Source organism: Balaenoptera ricei, chromosome 5, assembly GCF_028023285.1.
Source record: "Balaenoptera ricei isolate mBalRic1 chromosome 5, mBalRic1.hap2, whole genome shotgun sequence".
NCBI lineage: Eukaryota > Metazoa > Chordata > Mammalia > Artiodactyla > Balaenopteridae > Balaenoptera > Balaenoptera ricei.
Window position 1 is genome coordinate 61,384,846 of NC_082643.1, and position 16,358 is coordinate 61,401,203.

The 16,358-nt window shown below is 32.2% G+C and overlaps 1 protein-coding gene across 7 annotated transcripts in view; it reads right to left on the reverse strand.

The window, feature by feature from the left end:
- The window catches only part of ADGRL3 (adhesion G protein-coupled receptor L3), an 858,314-nt gene that overhangs the window by 68,055 nt on the left and 773,901 nt on the right, over positions 1-16,358 (reverse strand). For all 7 annotated transcript variants that reach the window (XM_059922921.1, XM_059922920.1, XM_059922919.1 and 4 more), the window contains 2 exons: positions 6,797-6,863; positions 5,439-5,530 (listed from right to left, as the gene is read on the reverse strand). In XM_059922921.1, coding sequence (XP_059778904.1) covers positions 5,439-5,530; positions 6,797-6,863 — 159 coding nt within the window. The remainder of the gene's footprint in view (positions 1-5,438; positions 5,531-6,796; positions 6,864-16,358) is intronic.

The window sequence follows — 16,358 nt, forward strand, 5'->3', positions numbered from 1 at the left end:
GACTATATAAACTATACTGAGCTTCCTGTTTAAAAACCCCAAACAATATTTCAACCTTTTTACATCACTAGCTAATATTTTAAGAAGAATGAGAAAGTACTATAAATATTTTCCTCAAAACTCATCCAGAAAACATTGAAGTGGATGAATATTTTTATTAAGTATAATTCAGAACTAGGTTTACTGTTCTCATAAAGGATCAAACTTTTTTTAAGATATTGCTCTGACTACAGTATAAAAATGTTATCATTTTGAAAAGCAGGCCATATATATATAATTCCATCTTAATATATTAGTATAAAGAAGAAAAATTAAAGCATTGAAATTTTTTTGTGATGTTGTTGCATTTTTCAGGATTATATCATTCTGCTTTTCCACCTTCAATTTTTTAGAACCCTACCACATTTAACTCCATGAAGTACTAATGTAATACTAGTCAAGCTAAATTACTTAACTGTTTCTACCAATATCTGGAAACACAGTACAAAGCAAAAGTTACCTTCTTAAGGAATAAATAAGTTACTATGGATACTGGTAAGGCAAAACATTTTTCTATTCATCCCTGAAGCTACTCAGAAGCCTTCTTAGATTTCGTTATGTATGGCAGGTGTCCAAGTTCACTGAGACACTTCTTTTTTTTAATTTAGAGCTAACTACAGAACTTGCTATTTATTAATCAAATGAGCATTTCACTCCTAGAGCCAATTCTTTCATAATAGGATAACTCTGGCTTAAAAAAAAAAAAAGGATCATATCAGGCAAATTCTTTATGACACTACATAAGAAACAAAGCCAGGCAAATTCTAATGAGATTTTGATAAGAGGTTGAGCAAATTTCACTAACGAAAACACAGAGAACCAAAGGCAGCAATATATTTCCACATAGAGTGGTTAAAAATAATCAAACCATCCTGTATGAATACTAAATTATGAGCTGTATGCTATACATATATGATTATATTTAATTATAGCAAAACTCTACAAAGTAGAATCAATTATTCCCAATTCTGAGGAGATACTGAGACTGAGAGCCATGATGTAACTTGCAAGATCATATAACCATCACAGGACTGAACTGAAATTCAAATTGAAATTGTGTATGACACGAGTTTTTGCTCCTCTTTAGCACTACACCTTCCTTTAGCAGTTAGAGCACAGGGAGGAAGGAAGGAAAGTGAAAGGTGTTTCTTTAAAGCATCTGATATTGTGTTTGCCAGCCCATCACTCATGTAAAACCCAAGTTAAGGGGAGATACCAGAAATTGGAAAAATGGACTAGGTCAAAATCAGAATCTTGGATGCAGAAGTCTGTCCCTGGAAAAGGGCAAAGGGTCAGACATAGGAAAGGGAAGCTTAGTAGATTCCTTGTCTCTCCATATGGGCACCAATTTTCTTTCTTAGCCCTAAAAGCTTCTATTATTTTTTTTAATTCTGCAAAGTACTTGTGATGCTGTTAAATATTTTTTCAACAAGAGAAGTAGTTGATAGCTACAGAAATGATCAATTTTTATTTCTAAGTTAAATGTCAAGCGTGCTATAAATGCTCCTCAAGAATTAAAATTCTGTCATAATACTACAGCGATACTATAAATTAATTTTGTACTGATAACAATTCATTAATTGTTTTATTTATAGTTATATTATTTTTTAAGAACTAGGTTAGAATTTTGCTATGATTACTGTAAGCTCCAATTTCAACTTGTTTGAAATTAAATCAGAAAATTCAAATGACTGGAATTACTTTTTTCCTCCAAATATAATTACCTATTTTGATGAAAAGAAGACAAAGGACAAGTAAGCAAACAGCAAACCGAAATGCATTATTTAGTTTTAAGTACATTTTTAGTTAAATCTGAGACTTGGAGTACCTCATTTCCTCTGTAATCACGTTAACTATAGGAATGTATTATTATTTTTTCCCAGAGTATATCATTAATATAGTAATGAGCCAACGAAATGAATGTTTTATACTAATATCAAAAGGTGTTTATTATGATGACTGTGAAGTACATTTAAAATTAAAATATAATTACATTATTTAAAAATAATAATTAAATTAATTAGAGTAAATTAGAGTCAGCCATGCAGTGTTAGGGAAAAGAAAATCTGTAGAGTAGCAGCAGATAAGACCTGAAGCACAAGTGAGTACACCCAGAATGGCCAGAGGGGCACATGGCTTAAAAAGGAACAACTAGACCAGGAAGGCTAAGTAGGCCATGGTAGGAAGTCTGGACTTTAGTGTAAGAGTAACTGGAAATCACTGAAGAGTTTTACCCAAGAGAGCTGCATGATCAGATTTAAACTTTTCAAGAGATCACTCTAGCTAATGAAGGCAGGAGCAAGAATCAGTATGGGGAAAAATGTCAGGTAACCACTGAAGCAGCTTTGCAGAAGAAGTTCATGGTGGCCAAAAAAGGAAGTGATGGTAGTGAACATGGGGAGAAGCAAACACATTTTAGATAAAGAAGATATTTCTATGTGAAAGAATGCGTATAATAAAAGTAACAAATATTTGATAAATGAACGAATGAATTGTTTTAGAAAGACACTGACTAGCAAAAGGCCTTATATGGTGGGTTTATTTTCTCAATAAACTGCCCAAGGTTGTGCATCTTATTCATCACTTTACAAAACTACAAAAAAACCCCAAGAAAACATTATTAACTTTTATGCCCTTTCCCTGTACTAAAAAAAGAAGACATTGCAAATAAGTGATGCTATGCCTTTAAAATACTCTCACATCACCCATATCACTTAAAAATTCATATTATACAGATCCTTATTTTTGTTAAAAACAAAAAGGATGCCAGATTTTGTGTTCTGCTTAAACCTTTCTTAAATTCTTTCCTTATCAATTATGCCCTGGTGATTTTTTTACAAGCACTTATTAAATAGTTAACATATTTTAAATGAAATAAAATGTCCTTCAGATTCTGTAAAGTTCTAAGGATTATTTTCTTGAGATTTCTCTCTTATTATCTCTCTCCTGCATGCTCTCATATCCTGTAGATGATCATTTTTCCCACTTTGTAGAGGAGAGTAGGCAGAAATCCCTCAATTTACTGCTCTACCCTGGTTCCACCAACATATCTACATCACGCCTATTATTTATTTTATCTAGTCTGAGTAGAAAAGGATCCTCCTAGCTGGCTTCTGTTATCTCAGTAGAAAAGTGTCCTTCATGAAATTGAATGGAGTAGAATTACTCTCCCGCTATTCTGGATCTCATTCCCTATAGTTCCTCAGGTCATGACTATAACACTGATTTCCTTTCCTCTGTTTCTAACCACTTTTTTACTGGTTCCTTCCCATCAGCATATCCATATCCCCTTTTTTTCCATCTTAAAACCACCCTCCATATTCTTTCTAATAGCTACTTAATTTTTCTCCTTGAGCCTTATTGATTTTTCCTTAAAAAGCATCATCAAAGGCTGATTACATACCTCTGCTCATTTGATGGCTGGGTATGTTTCATTATTATATCCATTTTAAAGAGAATAGGAAGCCTCAGCAAGGTTAAATAAACTTTCCAAAGGCTATAAACTATAAAGCAGTTTAGACAGAATTCAAATCAAGACAGCCTCATTTAAGGCTTTATTTTGCTTTGTAATATAAAGTTTGATGCCATCAATATCATTAAACGTAATTATTAGCTTTTGTGTTTGTTTTTCTAAATAGTAATATCACAGAGATTCAACCCATATTACCTAAAGAAATACATACAAATACTGAGAATACAAATCTATCTTTTAAATATGTGACTGTACTAAGTACAAGCCCTTTTTGAAATTTTTAATCTGGTAAAAGCTGTTACATAAATATCAAAGTATTATTCACTTCTTTCTGATAGTACTTTAAAAGCATAACAAAAATAATAATAAAGTATTATATGCATTTTGTTTAATATTACACAATAATAGATATAAAGATGCAATTTATACTAAAGTGAGTAGAAGTATGATAAGATAAAGAAATTATATTTTATGTGCTTATTTAACAATCCAAATTCAATATCATCAGGAGCAAATGGTCCAAGGAACTAATACTATATTTTAGAAGGGCAGTCTAGTTGTACATAATTCAACAGTATAATGACTCAACTAAGTAATATTAAGAAGTACAAAAGACTATTACTCATAGTAGATAACTTCTAGTTTGCTCCATTACATTATTTTTCCTACCTAATTCCTTAGCTACCTTTTCAACTAATGTAGACAGATGACCCCTTAAACAAAATTAAATACTTAATGTCAGTACACTTCTGTCACTACAGTCTTTAATGTATTACTTTATTCTATAAACATTCATTGAGGGTCTACTATGGGCAAGGAACTATGTCAGGCACTGAATGTAGGAGGATGAAAAATGGGTGACATAGCTTCTATCTGAGATAGTTCAAGGAGAATGTCAGTAGCACATGAAAGTCACAGGCGACCTCATGGAACTTCTGAAAGTGCATTCATTTAAATAAAAACATTTAACCAAGTTAACACATAGCACAGACAAATCATATACAAATGCTACTTAATGTAGAATATATATTAACGACTAAAGTACATGTTCACTTTACTCTTTCTCAAGTGTCACAGCCTCTAAGGGAATAAGAGAAAATTTTTGGTTACGCTAAAGAACTATTTTTTTTTCCCAGAAAATGTAAATTGTCTTCTTTTCACGTATATATAAAAGAAGCACTACTAGTGAGGAAAGGATTGTGGATATTTTCATATCTCTGCATGGTTCAGGTTTTTGAGCATAAAAAAGTAGAATTTGGGTTAAAGGATAAACCTTGGGAATTAAAAGATGATTGAATAGGTAGTGACAGTCTTATGGAGAGATTTACTTCCCAAGAGGTAAATGTTAACATTTCAAAGGGGGTACAAGCTGGAGCCATATATATGTATACAATAGGATTTTACATTAGGGAGCTGAGGTATCCTTTTCCCTCTTGGGAGGAGAGGAGGGCAGCTGTACAATAGCTCCTCTGCAAAAACCCAGGTTAATAATTTCAGGGTTCCTCTCTTCTGGTGTAAAAATCCCCTTTTTGGTACTTGCAGGTGCCACCATCTCACTCTCTTCACACTGCTCTGAAGGGAGAGATGGAGTGTTGAGTACTGGTGTGGTTATTGCTCTAACAAATGATAGTCTGCCCAGACACTGCAACTTTGTTTCCTGGACAAAATAAATAAATGCATCTAATAAAAACTTATCATACTGTAAATAAGAATTTAGGGGGAAAAGTTTCTTTGAAGACAGAACTTCACTATACTTATTTTCAGGCAGATCAAGTCACCTCAATAGTCAATAAATGATCTTATTCAGCAAAGACAACACATTGATCTTTATCATTTTGCCATAAGATTTCAATACAATGAAAAGTAGGGATAGTTTAGTGTATCAAAGTAAGGTAGACTAAAGAAAAGAAAAAGAAAAATCACTTACTTGATATTATCAAGACAGCCCGATTCAGGTTTCAGAATGGCAGTGTGATGAAACATTTTATATAAAGCAATCCCAAGGAAGATTACATTAAGCTGGAATGTAAAAGGTACTGTTATATAGCATAACTGGAGTAGAAAAAAAGTCAGTGTATTCTCTATGACAGATGAGTTTTTCTGGGAAATTAGCTCTCCTACACTTATAAAGGAATTGGATCATACATGACTGCCTAGTGTTTTAGTAAAAGCAAGAGGCCAGTTTGGGAACTCGGGATACCAATGAGTTACAAAGCACTGCTATGCCAAATACACACACATACAAAATCAGCAGCAGTTGGAATGATGATATGGAAACTGCAAGACAAAGCCAAGTCAAGTATATATTTTTAAAAAAGACAGTAATTATTCCAGGTGTGTTACTATATCTACCCTTTAAACATGGCCCTTGATTTACTGTTCAAGTACTACATTACGAAACATAAATACAAAAATCATAATATTTTTGAATAGCTAGGTCAAAAGGATTATAAAATGCTGGTTAAATTTTGATGCTACAACAAATTAGGATTAAAGTAGAGGGAACCCCCACTGACATTGTTATATCACTGGACCAAGAGAGAACATATGATTTGAAACAAAACAAAATAAAAGCTCCAGCGTAAATTTCAAATATCACACATATGTAAACTGTATAGAAAACCACATGTTGAATTGTCCTTGTCACCTGCTTCGTTTGTATATTCCAGAACTTGGGGCTATTTTGTATTTTAAAATGGTAAGTATATAAATAATGATACCACCGATAGTATCTCAATTAGGATAAATAATTCATGTTTGAAATCAAGATATTATGCATTTAAAAATAAAAAAAAGAAAGTATGATTCCAGAATGTTTACCTAACCTACTTATCATTCTCAAGTGAAATCCTCTTAAATTTTAAAGTTTTTGAGATTTATATAAAAACAAAACTGGAAGGAACAGGAAGGTGTTTTGCCACATTTCCAATTTCTGTTTCCATTCATAATTCAAATTATCCAAATGAAAAAGAAAGAAAATGTACTATTGTCAAACAAAGTCATCACTGTTTAAAACCTATAAAACCAAATGGATTATGCTAGATCAGGCCCCTGAGGAGCCACAGTACTTGCAAATGCATGTTTTCTTCTCCCAAGGGTTTTGATTAAGTATTTTACAATATAAAAGTAGACTATAATGAGTGTCTAATTGCTTGAGTTATATAGGGTCAAATAAGTACATGCTTTCCCCAAATTACTCTATGTAAATTAAAGATAGACAGCATGAGGATAGTGAAAGTTTTATTTCTTGACCTGGGAAACACATAGTTAATTAGGAGTTCTTACCATAATTATCAAGGTCGCTGGTCCTATAAAACTCCAAATGAAGTAGGTGTCAAGTCGGAGCCAACATCTGCAATGAAACACAAGGAAGAGAAGGCATTCAAGGACTGGATATGGGACATACATCAAGAGTGAGCGAGTGACAGAGAAGAATGTGAGCTGCAAAGCATTCCACTGGGAGACAGGAAATATTACATTGCTTGTTCATTTAAATGCTGAATTATGTGCCCAATTTCTGACAGCACCATTGATGGAGTAAGATAATCACTCCTAGAGGAAGCAGGAAAAAAATGGCACTGGGCTTATTTGCTAGGGCCTTTTGTGTGTCATAGAAACCTTAAAAAAAAAAAAAAAAGAAAAAGAAAGAAAGAAAAAGCCATACACATAGCCATTAAATTGAGTAGCTTTAAGCTATCTTTTTCTCTCCAATTATGGTGCTACATAACCTGTCTATCAGCTGTCAGGTAAAGTGACATTTTCCTGTCAAGAAGATCTGAGGAAATTCAGTACAAAGAAGAAATAAATTTGGTATCAGAAAACTGAAGTTTAATTAGGTTGGGCAGCCAACCTTTGAGAGTTCTTAAGTCTTAAAAAGTGCAATGTTACTGCTAGTGCTTCTGGGGTTGCAAATTATCCTTAGCATCCCATGAAGTTGATTCATGACCCAAAAGTAAATTATTAATCACTTAATTTCAGTTACATTTAATACTCCCTCAATTCTTAAAGCCTCTGGGAAATTACATTTTCATTCTTCAGGATGACAGGGAGACAAAATGGAAGTGACTAGTTATGAGAAAGATTAATGTAAATTTTGGACAAAATACATTTGATGTTAAAAATCATATCTTGAATTATTTGCCATTTGGCTATATTTGAGGCATAATTAAAAAAGAAAACATCTCCAGTGGAAAACAGTCGAGTGCTTTGCTAAGTGGTCTAAAAGAGCAAATCCAAAGTATGTAAATATTTCTGATTATTATGTAACTGTTACTTAAACCTCAGCAATAATGGAATACCAGAAAAGCTATGTAGAAAGAACTTTATCTATGTCAATACAGGACTAAATAAATAAAATGTTCCCTATTCATATGATGAAATGTTATAAAATAGTCAAGAGGGAGGAAGTAGATCTTTATATGTCAATAGAATAGACCACAGTAACAAAGTTTAGTGAAAAAGTAAAGTGAAGAATCTATACATCTTTCAACAATAATACACATATTTTTGACAGATACATATATGTATGCAGTTTTTTTTAATGAAATGGGAAAGATCATCAAACTCAGATTAGTGATTGCCTCTCATATGTGAGTAGAGAGGACCAGAAGCCCACGAAAGGGGCTTTAGCCATGTGCTTTATTTTAGTAATTACTGAAAGCTATGTGCCAAAATACTAATAGTTTTAACATTTGAGTGATAGAGGCAGTGATGTTTATTATGTTTTTTTTTTTACTTTTATGTAACTTCAATTTTTTTTAAAAAGGTTAGAAGCTAAATTTTTAAGTAAAGAAATAACCAAATGCCTTGAAAAAAAGTGATTTCAAAACAAGAAAATCTGGCCTTATTCTATTAAGTTAAATATATGTAAACTAATTTCAATTGGAGTATAATATTTGCAGTCCAATCAGAAACTGACTACAAGTTCATATTTTTTACATAGATATATAATTTCTCTTTATTCAAAATAAACATAATAATCCAATTTGAAAAAATGTTATTAAGGAGGCAATCAATACTTAAACTATTAGCCATTAGTTTGTTTGAGTAATTGGTTATCTTTTTGCTGTGCTGTTGTTCAAAAAATTTGGTCATGGAAAATAACTGTGGTATTGCCAATAAGCAGAAACAAACCAGAGAACACAAAGGTTGAAATATGAACATTGTCTTCGTTCTGACCAGAGGCTAGTTTGTTACCGCCCTAATGACAAAGGAGTGTGTGTGTTGCGGGGAGACCAGAGAAGGGGAAATATTTATGGGTCTCTCTGGGTTCTCAACAAAGACCACATTTTCCCTCAAGATAAGGACAATAAAGGACAAAGCATAGACATATTCCCAAATTAAAACATACAAAAGCATACACATACACACAAACACATACACCAGAGTCCAAGAATGTTGCTGAAATTGTAACAGCATGATGTACTAATAATACATTTAAGAATGACTGTTAATAGTACAGCCCCTGTTCTTCTGTAGGTCAGATGAGTTTTAGAGAGCTAATCTGAGAACCAAAACACATTTTCAGCAAGTTGTTTTCAAAGGAAAATGTATTTCAAGAATTTCTGAAAACTGTTATTCTACAGGTTAGACAAACAATTTTAATTACAATATTACAGAATGTCTTGGATAAAGTAGGGAATTTAAAAAATTTACATAATTTCACCAAATGTGTTGTTAAAATAAAATAATGTCATTAAATTTTAGCCTTACAAAACTTTTATACTTTTTGAAAAAGGTCTTTGTTTTGCAAATGCTTTATTTGGAAGTAAATGTGCTTTTGGCATAGTGATCTCTAAATGTAGAAGTGAAATTACTTTAGAAGTCATTATTTTTTTCTGTAAGAAAATTCTTCAATATCTATTTGGTACAACCGATTTCAATTCTCTGAGGAACTGAACAGTGAAAGAGGCGATATGAAACACTTAACATGTATTAAATAAATCCTCTCTCCTTGATGGCTGCCTGGGCTTGACTACCTTCTGGACCACAGTGTGGCAAGAATCCCTTTTCTAATTCAATTGCCATATGGCCATACCTGCTGTTTTTGGCCGCATGATGGCTTTCTCAAAACTTTCTGTATTTCCTCTTTCCCATTAACTACCTTAAAAGCTTGTGTGATTTGTGCCCTGAGTTTCCTGTGCCAATGTTGAAAGAATTCACCCTGGCTTTAAGGTGAGGGAGAGTACAGACATCCCTCAGAAACCATGGGGAATTGTTTCCAGGATCCCCCGTGGATACCAAAATCCATGGATGCTCAAGTGCCTTACAGCTGGCCCTCCATATCCACTCATGCTGAATGCATGGAACCGGAGGGCCGACTGTATTATGTGTGTGTTTTTACATGCCTGGGCACATACATCCTACCTCATAGTATTCTCTAAGTCTAGACCATTCATTGTCACTTAGATACAATGCAAAACCACTGATTAAGGGGAGACAAATGCTATAAAGGAACAGCTCATTGTACTAAACATAATAAAGTCCAACTTGCAAATGGCCAGATAGACCTGCCATTGAAAAATACAATTTATCTGAAAATTGCCTTTATCCACTAAGCATCATTTAATTTGTGAAATCATTTATTTTAATAGGCTACTTTTGTTTAATTTTTAAGATATATCAATTCTTTTTTTAAATGAACTTCTATCATATACATAAAATCTATAAATTATGTTTATATCAGTACTGTAATAAAAGAGATAACCTGCTGTTGAAAGAGCAAATGCATTCTGATGACACTACATGCTTATTTGAATCAAGACTGAAAAATCTTACAAGACCAGATATATTTTGGAATTCAAAGGAGAACTTGTCACATACCATAAACCTTGACTTTTTCTCCCATTTACCTATACAAAGATGTCACTGAAATTCTTTTTGTAGCAATTTTTAAAAAATTATAAAATCAGCATATATTGCCATATATTTGATAAAGTCTTACTACATTAATTCAGGTTTATTAGTTTAATACTCTAAACAACTGATACTAATCTGCATGGATAAATTATTATGCTCTTCCAGAATTATTTTCTTCCAAAATATAAGAAACATTACTGCAAATTAAATAATAATAAAGGTGTTGAAATCTGGATCAGTCTCCTGTAAAAATGTTAATTACCAATTAAGCAAGTACTACCTTTAGGTTTACTCAGAAAACAGAAAAATAAAATAATGAAATTAATTAATTTCTCAAAACAGGACAACAGAAAACCATGCTTCTAAAGCTAATTCTCTTCTCCTACTAAAATACTCACCATTTTTCTATCATCAGTCATTTTAAAAAGGCATGGCTCTGTATTTTAAAAAGTGGTAAGACCAATTGACCAACATATATAAATGTCACCTAAAACATATGTTTTATAATGTTTTTAGGTACCAGTAACACTACCAGAGTGTAGTTCCTTATTCAAAGTTAGTTTAACGTTGTTCCATTAAGATGCCTTGGGATACTGTATTTTTTTGCCTGCTTAATTCACTCTTATCAAAGCGGACATCTGACCATTAACCAATTCTTCGAAGTAATGTAAATTAACAATGATATTTGCTTCATTTTCTACAGGACCTAAATCACAGACTAAACTATCCTTGTTGAGTATTAAATGTAACCAGTAAACAATCTTTGTGACTGATAGACCATGAAATTTATAGGGTTTAATTATATTAGGTTATTTATGAGAGTTTGTAAACTACATATTCTTCTTTCCTCTGTAGCATATGCAGATCTTTCTATATTTGTACTACAAATATCTGGCAAGATTGAGAGAAAAAAGAAGGAATAAAGAGAATTGGGGCAAGAAAGAAGGAAGAGAAGTGGAAAAGGGACAGATACACACTTCAAGCATAACTCTAGTTCTAAGCTTACTGCATAATACATCTGTTAAGGGTTTTTAAATGACATTTGTATCACAGCACACTCATGCATCTAATATTGAAATACTTTGCGAGCAAGTGCATGAACTGGAAAAAAGATTGGCAGAGTAATGCAGGAATGGAGTGTGATCACTGGTACTCAAGACTGGCATTTGTGGTTCAGCTACAATTTTGAATTTTAGAACACAAAACTAGATCTCATACATCAAATATAGGTTAGGTTGTTTTCATGCACCCAATATGGTTGTTGTTTTTTTTTTTGGCCGTGCCACATGGCTTGCGGGATCTTAGTTCATTGACCATGGATTGGATCTGGGCCCTCAGCAGTGAGAGCATGGAGTCCTAACCACTGCACCACCAGGGAATTCCCCTCAATATGTTTTTTAAAAATAAGTGTTTCATTATTTCTTCAGCAAAATACATGTAGTTTGGTGGACTACAAAGGTAAGAAAAGTGCTGTCTGCTATAATTTATTAATACTAAATGTTGGAATAATTCCCATGGTCCCATGTTGCTTGAAATAACAGGAGGCAGTAGCATAAGAATTGTAATCACTACTCTTATAAATGGATGCTTTTAATACAATTTATTTTATAATTGAAACAATGTTGCTAATCATAAAGTTTGTATTCCTTCATTTGTATCAGCTAAGTAATAGTACCAGTAATAACAGTTATAATTTAATAAATGCTTATACATGCCAAACATTTTACATGCATGCATACTTAAATATATACACATATATATGCACACACATACACATACATATACATATGTATTTACTCATACACACACAGTTTAAAATATTGCAGTAGTTTTGCAAGGTACTTATATAATAACCCCCACGTTACAGATTAGAAAGTCAAACTGACTTGCCCACAGCCACATGGCTAATAATTAGTTGAGCCTGAATTTTATTCTAGTCTACCTGACTCCAAAGTCCCTGAACCTAATATGTGTTTCTCAAAAAGAATAAACATACAAGTTATAAAATAAATAAAAGCTATAGTTTTGTTGACAATGATAAATTCTCAATGAGTAGATGAGAAATTTATATGCTGTACATAAAGCACAGATTGTTGAAATATTCCCCAAGTAAAAATACTAGATCTTTCCAAATATAAGGTGATCTCTTGATGTTAGTAAAAATTTTAGTATTTTTAAACAGCTTTATTGCAGTATAATTTATATACTCTAAATCATCCATTTAAAATATATAATTCAATGCTTTTAGTATATTTAAAAGTTGGGAAATGATCACTGTAATCTAATTTTAGAATATTTTCATGGCACCAGAATGAAAACTTGTACCTATCTACAGCCACCCTCCGTTGTCTCTACCAAATTCACTCCCTTGGTATGGTAATGGCTTCCCTACCCTCTCCCCAGTCCTAGTAACCACTATACTTTTTGTCTCTAAGAATTTGTCTATTCTAGATATTTAGTACAAATGGGATCACACATGTGTAGTCTTTTGTGACTGGATTATTTCATTTAACATAATGTTTTTAAATTGTGTTCATTTTGTAGCATGTATCAATACTTCATTTTTATTTCCAAATAATATTCTATCATATGGATATACCACATTTTGTTTATCTTCTCTTCAATTGATGGATATGGGGGTTTCCACTTTTTTGGCTAATATGAATAATGCTGCTATGAATATTCATGGGAAAGTTTTTGAATGAGCCTATGTTTTCATTTTTTCTTGGGTAAATCCCTAGGAGTGGAATTGCTAGGTCATTCGATATCTAATGTTAGCATTTTGAAGATCTGTCAAACTCTTTTCCAAAGTAGTTAGCTGCACTATTTTACATTGTCACCAGAAATATATGAGGATACTGATTTTTCCACATCCTCACCAATATGTGTCATTAGCTGTCTTTTTGATTGTAACCTTCTAGTGGGTGAAATTATGATAAAAGGTAATCTCTAGATGTGGAAGTTATTATATATACTTCTTCGGTTCCAGTAAGAACTTAATTTCCATATTAGACTTCAATTATATTTTCTAAATAACAGGACAGCAGTCCTGATGTTCTCTTATATAAGCTCTGGAATGGATAACTCCTTAACCAAAAAAATTATGCTCAACCCCAAATTCTTATATATGGTGATAATCTTATGCCAGTCATAGGGTTCCTGGGTGATGAAATGATGATACAATAAGCCCTCAGTCTCTGATATACATACACATAAAATATGCTCTTAGCTTTAACAACAGAACATATAACATACAGAGCATTCCCCATACACATATTGAATGACTATCTTGATATATGTCAATGATAAATACTTCTTCATTATCTGTACTTTTTCTCACTGGCCAACCTAAAGTCAAACATGCCTGGTGATAAATATTTAGTAAGGTAAATGCTTCATGTCAACACAATGTTACAAGTAGGAATATTTTACATATAATAACATGCTTAGAGAAATATTTCAGATGAATATATAATGTTCTATGAGTAGGATGACGTGCTTAGACATTGCAAAATCTATTGAGTAAAACTATGCATATAACTTTCAGATACTATCAAGTTTAATGTTCCTTGGCTCGGCTCCTTCTTGGATAATAATATAACCTAGTATTTTAAAAATCAATAATCACTTTTCTACCCAAATGATTATGCTGGTTAGAGAATGAAGTGGCAATAAAGAAACTGGGGGCCTTTTAACTAGCAGAGGAGAGACTACTCCTTTTAGAGCTGTTGTTAAGCTAGTGAGCTAAGAAGACAAATCTAAGATTTAACAGATGATTTATAATAATTTTCAGATCATAAAATTGATTTCAATTATTTTTAAAAGCTCAGTTATGCTTTTAGAACTCAAGGATGTTCTTTCTGGTCCATTAAAAGTGTTCATGACCTAATCAACATCTTTCAGAAAACTTTTACCAATTTTTGAGCCCACATTTTAATTTCTGGGCTATTCTCTGAGCTTTACTCCTTCCCAGCACCCTCCCTTCTCCTCTTCTTGGAACCTACTTCCAGTCCTTTTCCAATCTACCCATGACTTTAACCACTGCTTTTCCTGTCATAAAGTTAGATTTCAAGGAAAGTGCTATAAACTACAAATGCAATTTTTTCCCTTTGAATAAAAATTAACTGTTCAAACAGTTTGCATTTTGGGAGGTAATATTGAGGTAATTAAAGTTTACATGAACTGATTAGTTTCAGGTCATAAAATCAAAGTACTTAGCACAGAATTTCCGTATCAATTCTGTTTGAATTATTAAGTCAATGCCAGCCTTTCTTTTTTGACAGTATCATATTGGATGGCTTCACCAAAGTCAAATGCTCTACCTCTGAGCTATAACCCCATGGATGGCTTCACTGAATGTTCATATGAATAACAGTATAAGAGACTAATGGTAGATAGAAAAACAGAAAGAAAATGGAAAACACTCCATAGTCAGTGCAATTTAGACCTGTGGTCCACTAGCTGAATTTTTTTTTTTTTTAATGACTGTATTGGACTTTTAATCTGATTTTTTAAGTGTCTGATAATTGTGACTAAATGTAATTCTAAGTAAATTCTCTCGAGAATAATGTCAATACAGATAAAAAGATTTCATTAAACAACATCAGAAAATAATGAGATTCTCTTATAAATATTGCAAATTGATGGCAAACTAAGCAACTTCTCGAAATCAAATTATGTATGCTTTATGTGTATGTGTTTTCTACATAATAATCAATTCAACAGCCCTAATAACATTTAATAGAAAAACACATCATAATCCTTCAGCCAAACGGAATATGATAGTTACCTCTATCTGTATCAAAATAACATTTATTTAACCTACAAAAACAATTCTGTCTCTAATTTTATCTCCTACCATTGATACGATTCTTTACTTTTTAGAAATGTAAGCTATTATTATTATTAAAGGTTTCAGAAATAAAACCTCATTGTTATTACAATAAAATACATTAAGTACATTAAGAGGAGAGAAAAGAAAGAGAAATTTGTTATTTGGATTACTGTAATATGTATTCAATGGTTTTAGTCTCGATGTAATCCAAGTGGCTGAGACTAAGAAGTAAAAATTTAATAATAACAAAATTCCAAAAATAAGTAAAATAGACTTCTGAGAAATAAAAATTTACTGTATTAAGCTTAATAAGAATTTACAGAAAATGAGTGACAATATGTCTCTGAATTCTGGCTAAGTCCAGTTTATTTATGACTGTAGACTTTACATATTTGTATTTTAAAAAATCAATGTAGCACATAAGAAGGTAACACTGGCAGAAACAAACAAACAAACCAAAAAGCCCCCAAATGTGATGAGCAGGAAGTAGGAAATGCCATTTGAAATAAAAGAAATAAACAATAGTAACAGAAACCAGACAACAAAAACAGATTTAATAATAGGGAACAAGATACATAATTCTATATGCAGAAATCCTTCCAGTGTATAAAAATTCATTGCTTATATTTTTATTTGAGACAATATCTTGATTAAACTCCTGACGGAAACATGATCTGTTCATTTCAGCTTATCAAGTACATACAAATGACTGAATAATGTTTCTTTTTCAACACCTGATTCCTCAATGGGCAAAACAGCACTGTATAGACGTTGGGTTGGATGAATTCCCAAAGAAAGAGGTTAAATCTTTTTTCCATGTATTTTGAAGGTCTCTCTCTGGACAATTTATTGAAAATGCACAAATGAGACACTAAATGCTCTATGCCCACCTGTGAAAGAATTTTAGTGCAATTTTCCCTATCCTTTTCTATCCCTCTTTCATTTACCATTTATTTTATCTGTATCTGTTTTGCTTCTCTTTGTGTTGGGAAAAATCATAATGGTGAAACTGAACTATTATTAAGGCTTGTTTTAAATCAATGCCTGGGAAAAAAATTAGCCTCTATTCTCACAAAGTGATAATGTCAGTAAATGAGATCTTCCAGTTATGTGCAGGAAATTAAAGCAGTGATGGCCAAAACTTTAACAAAGTCA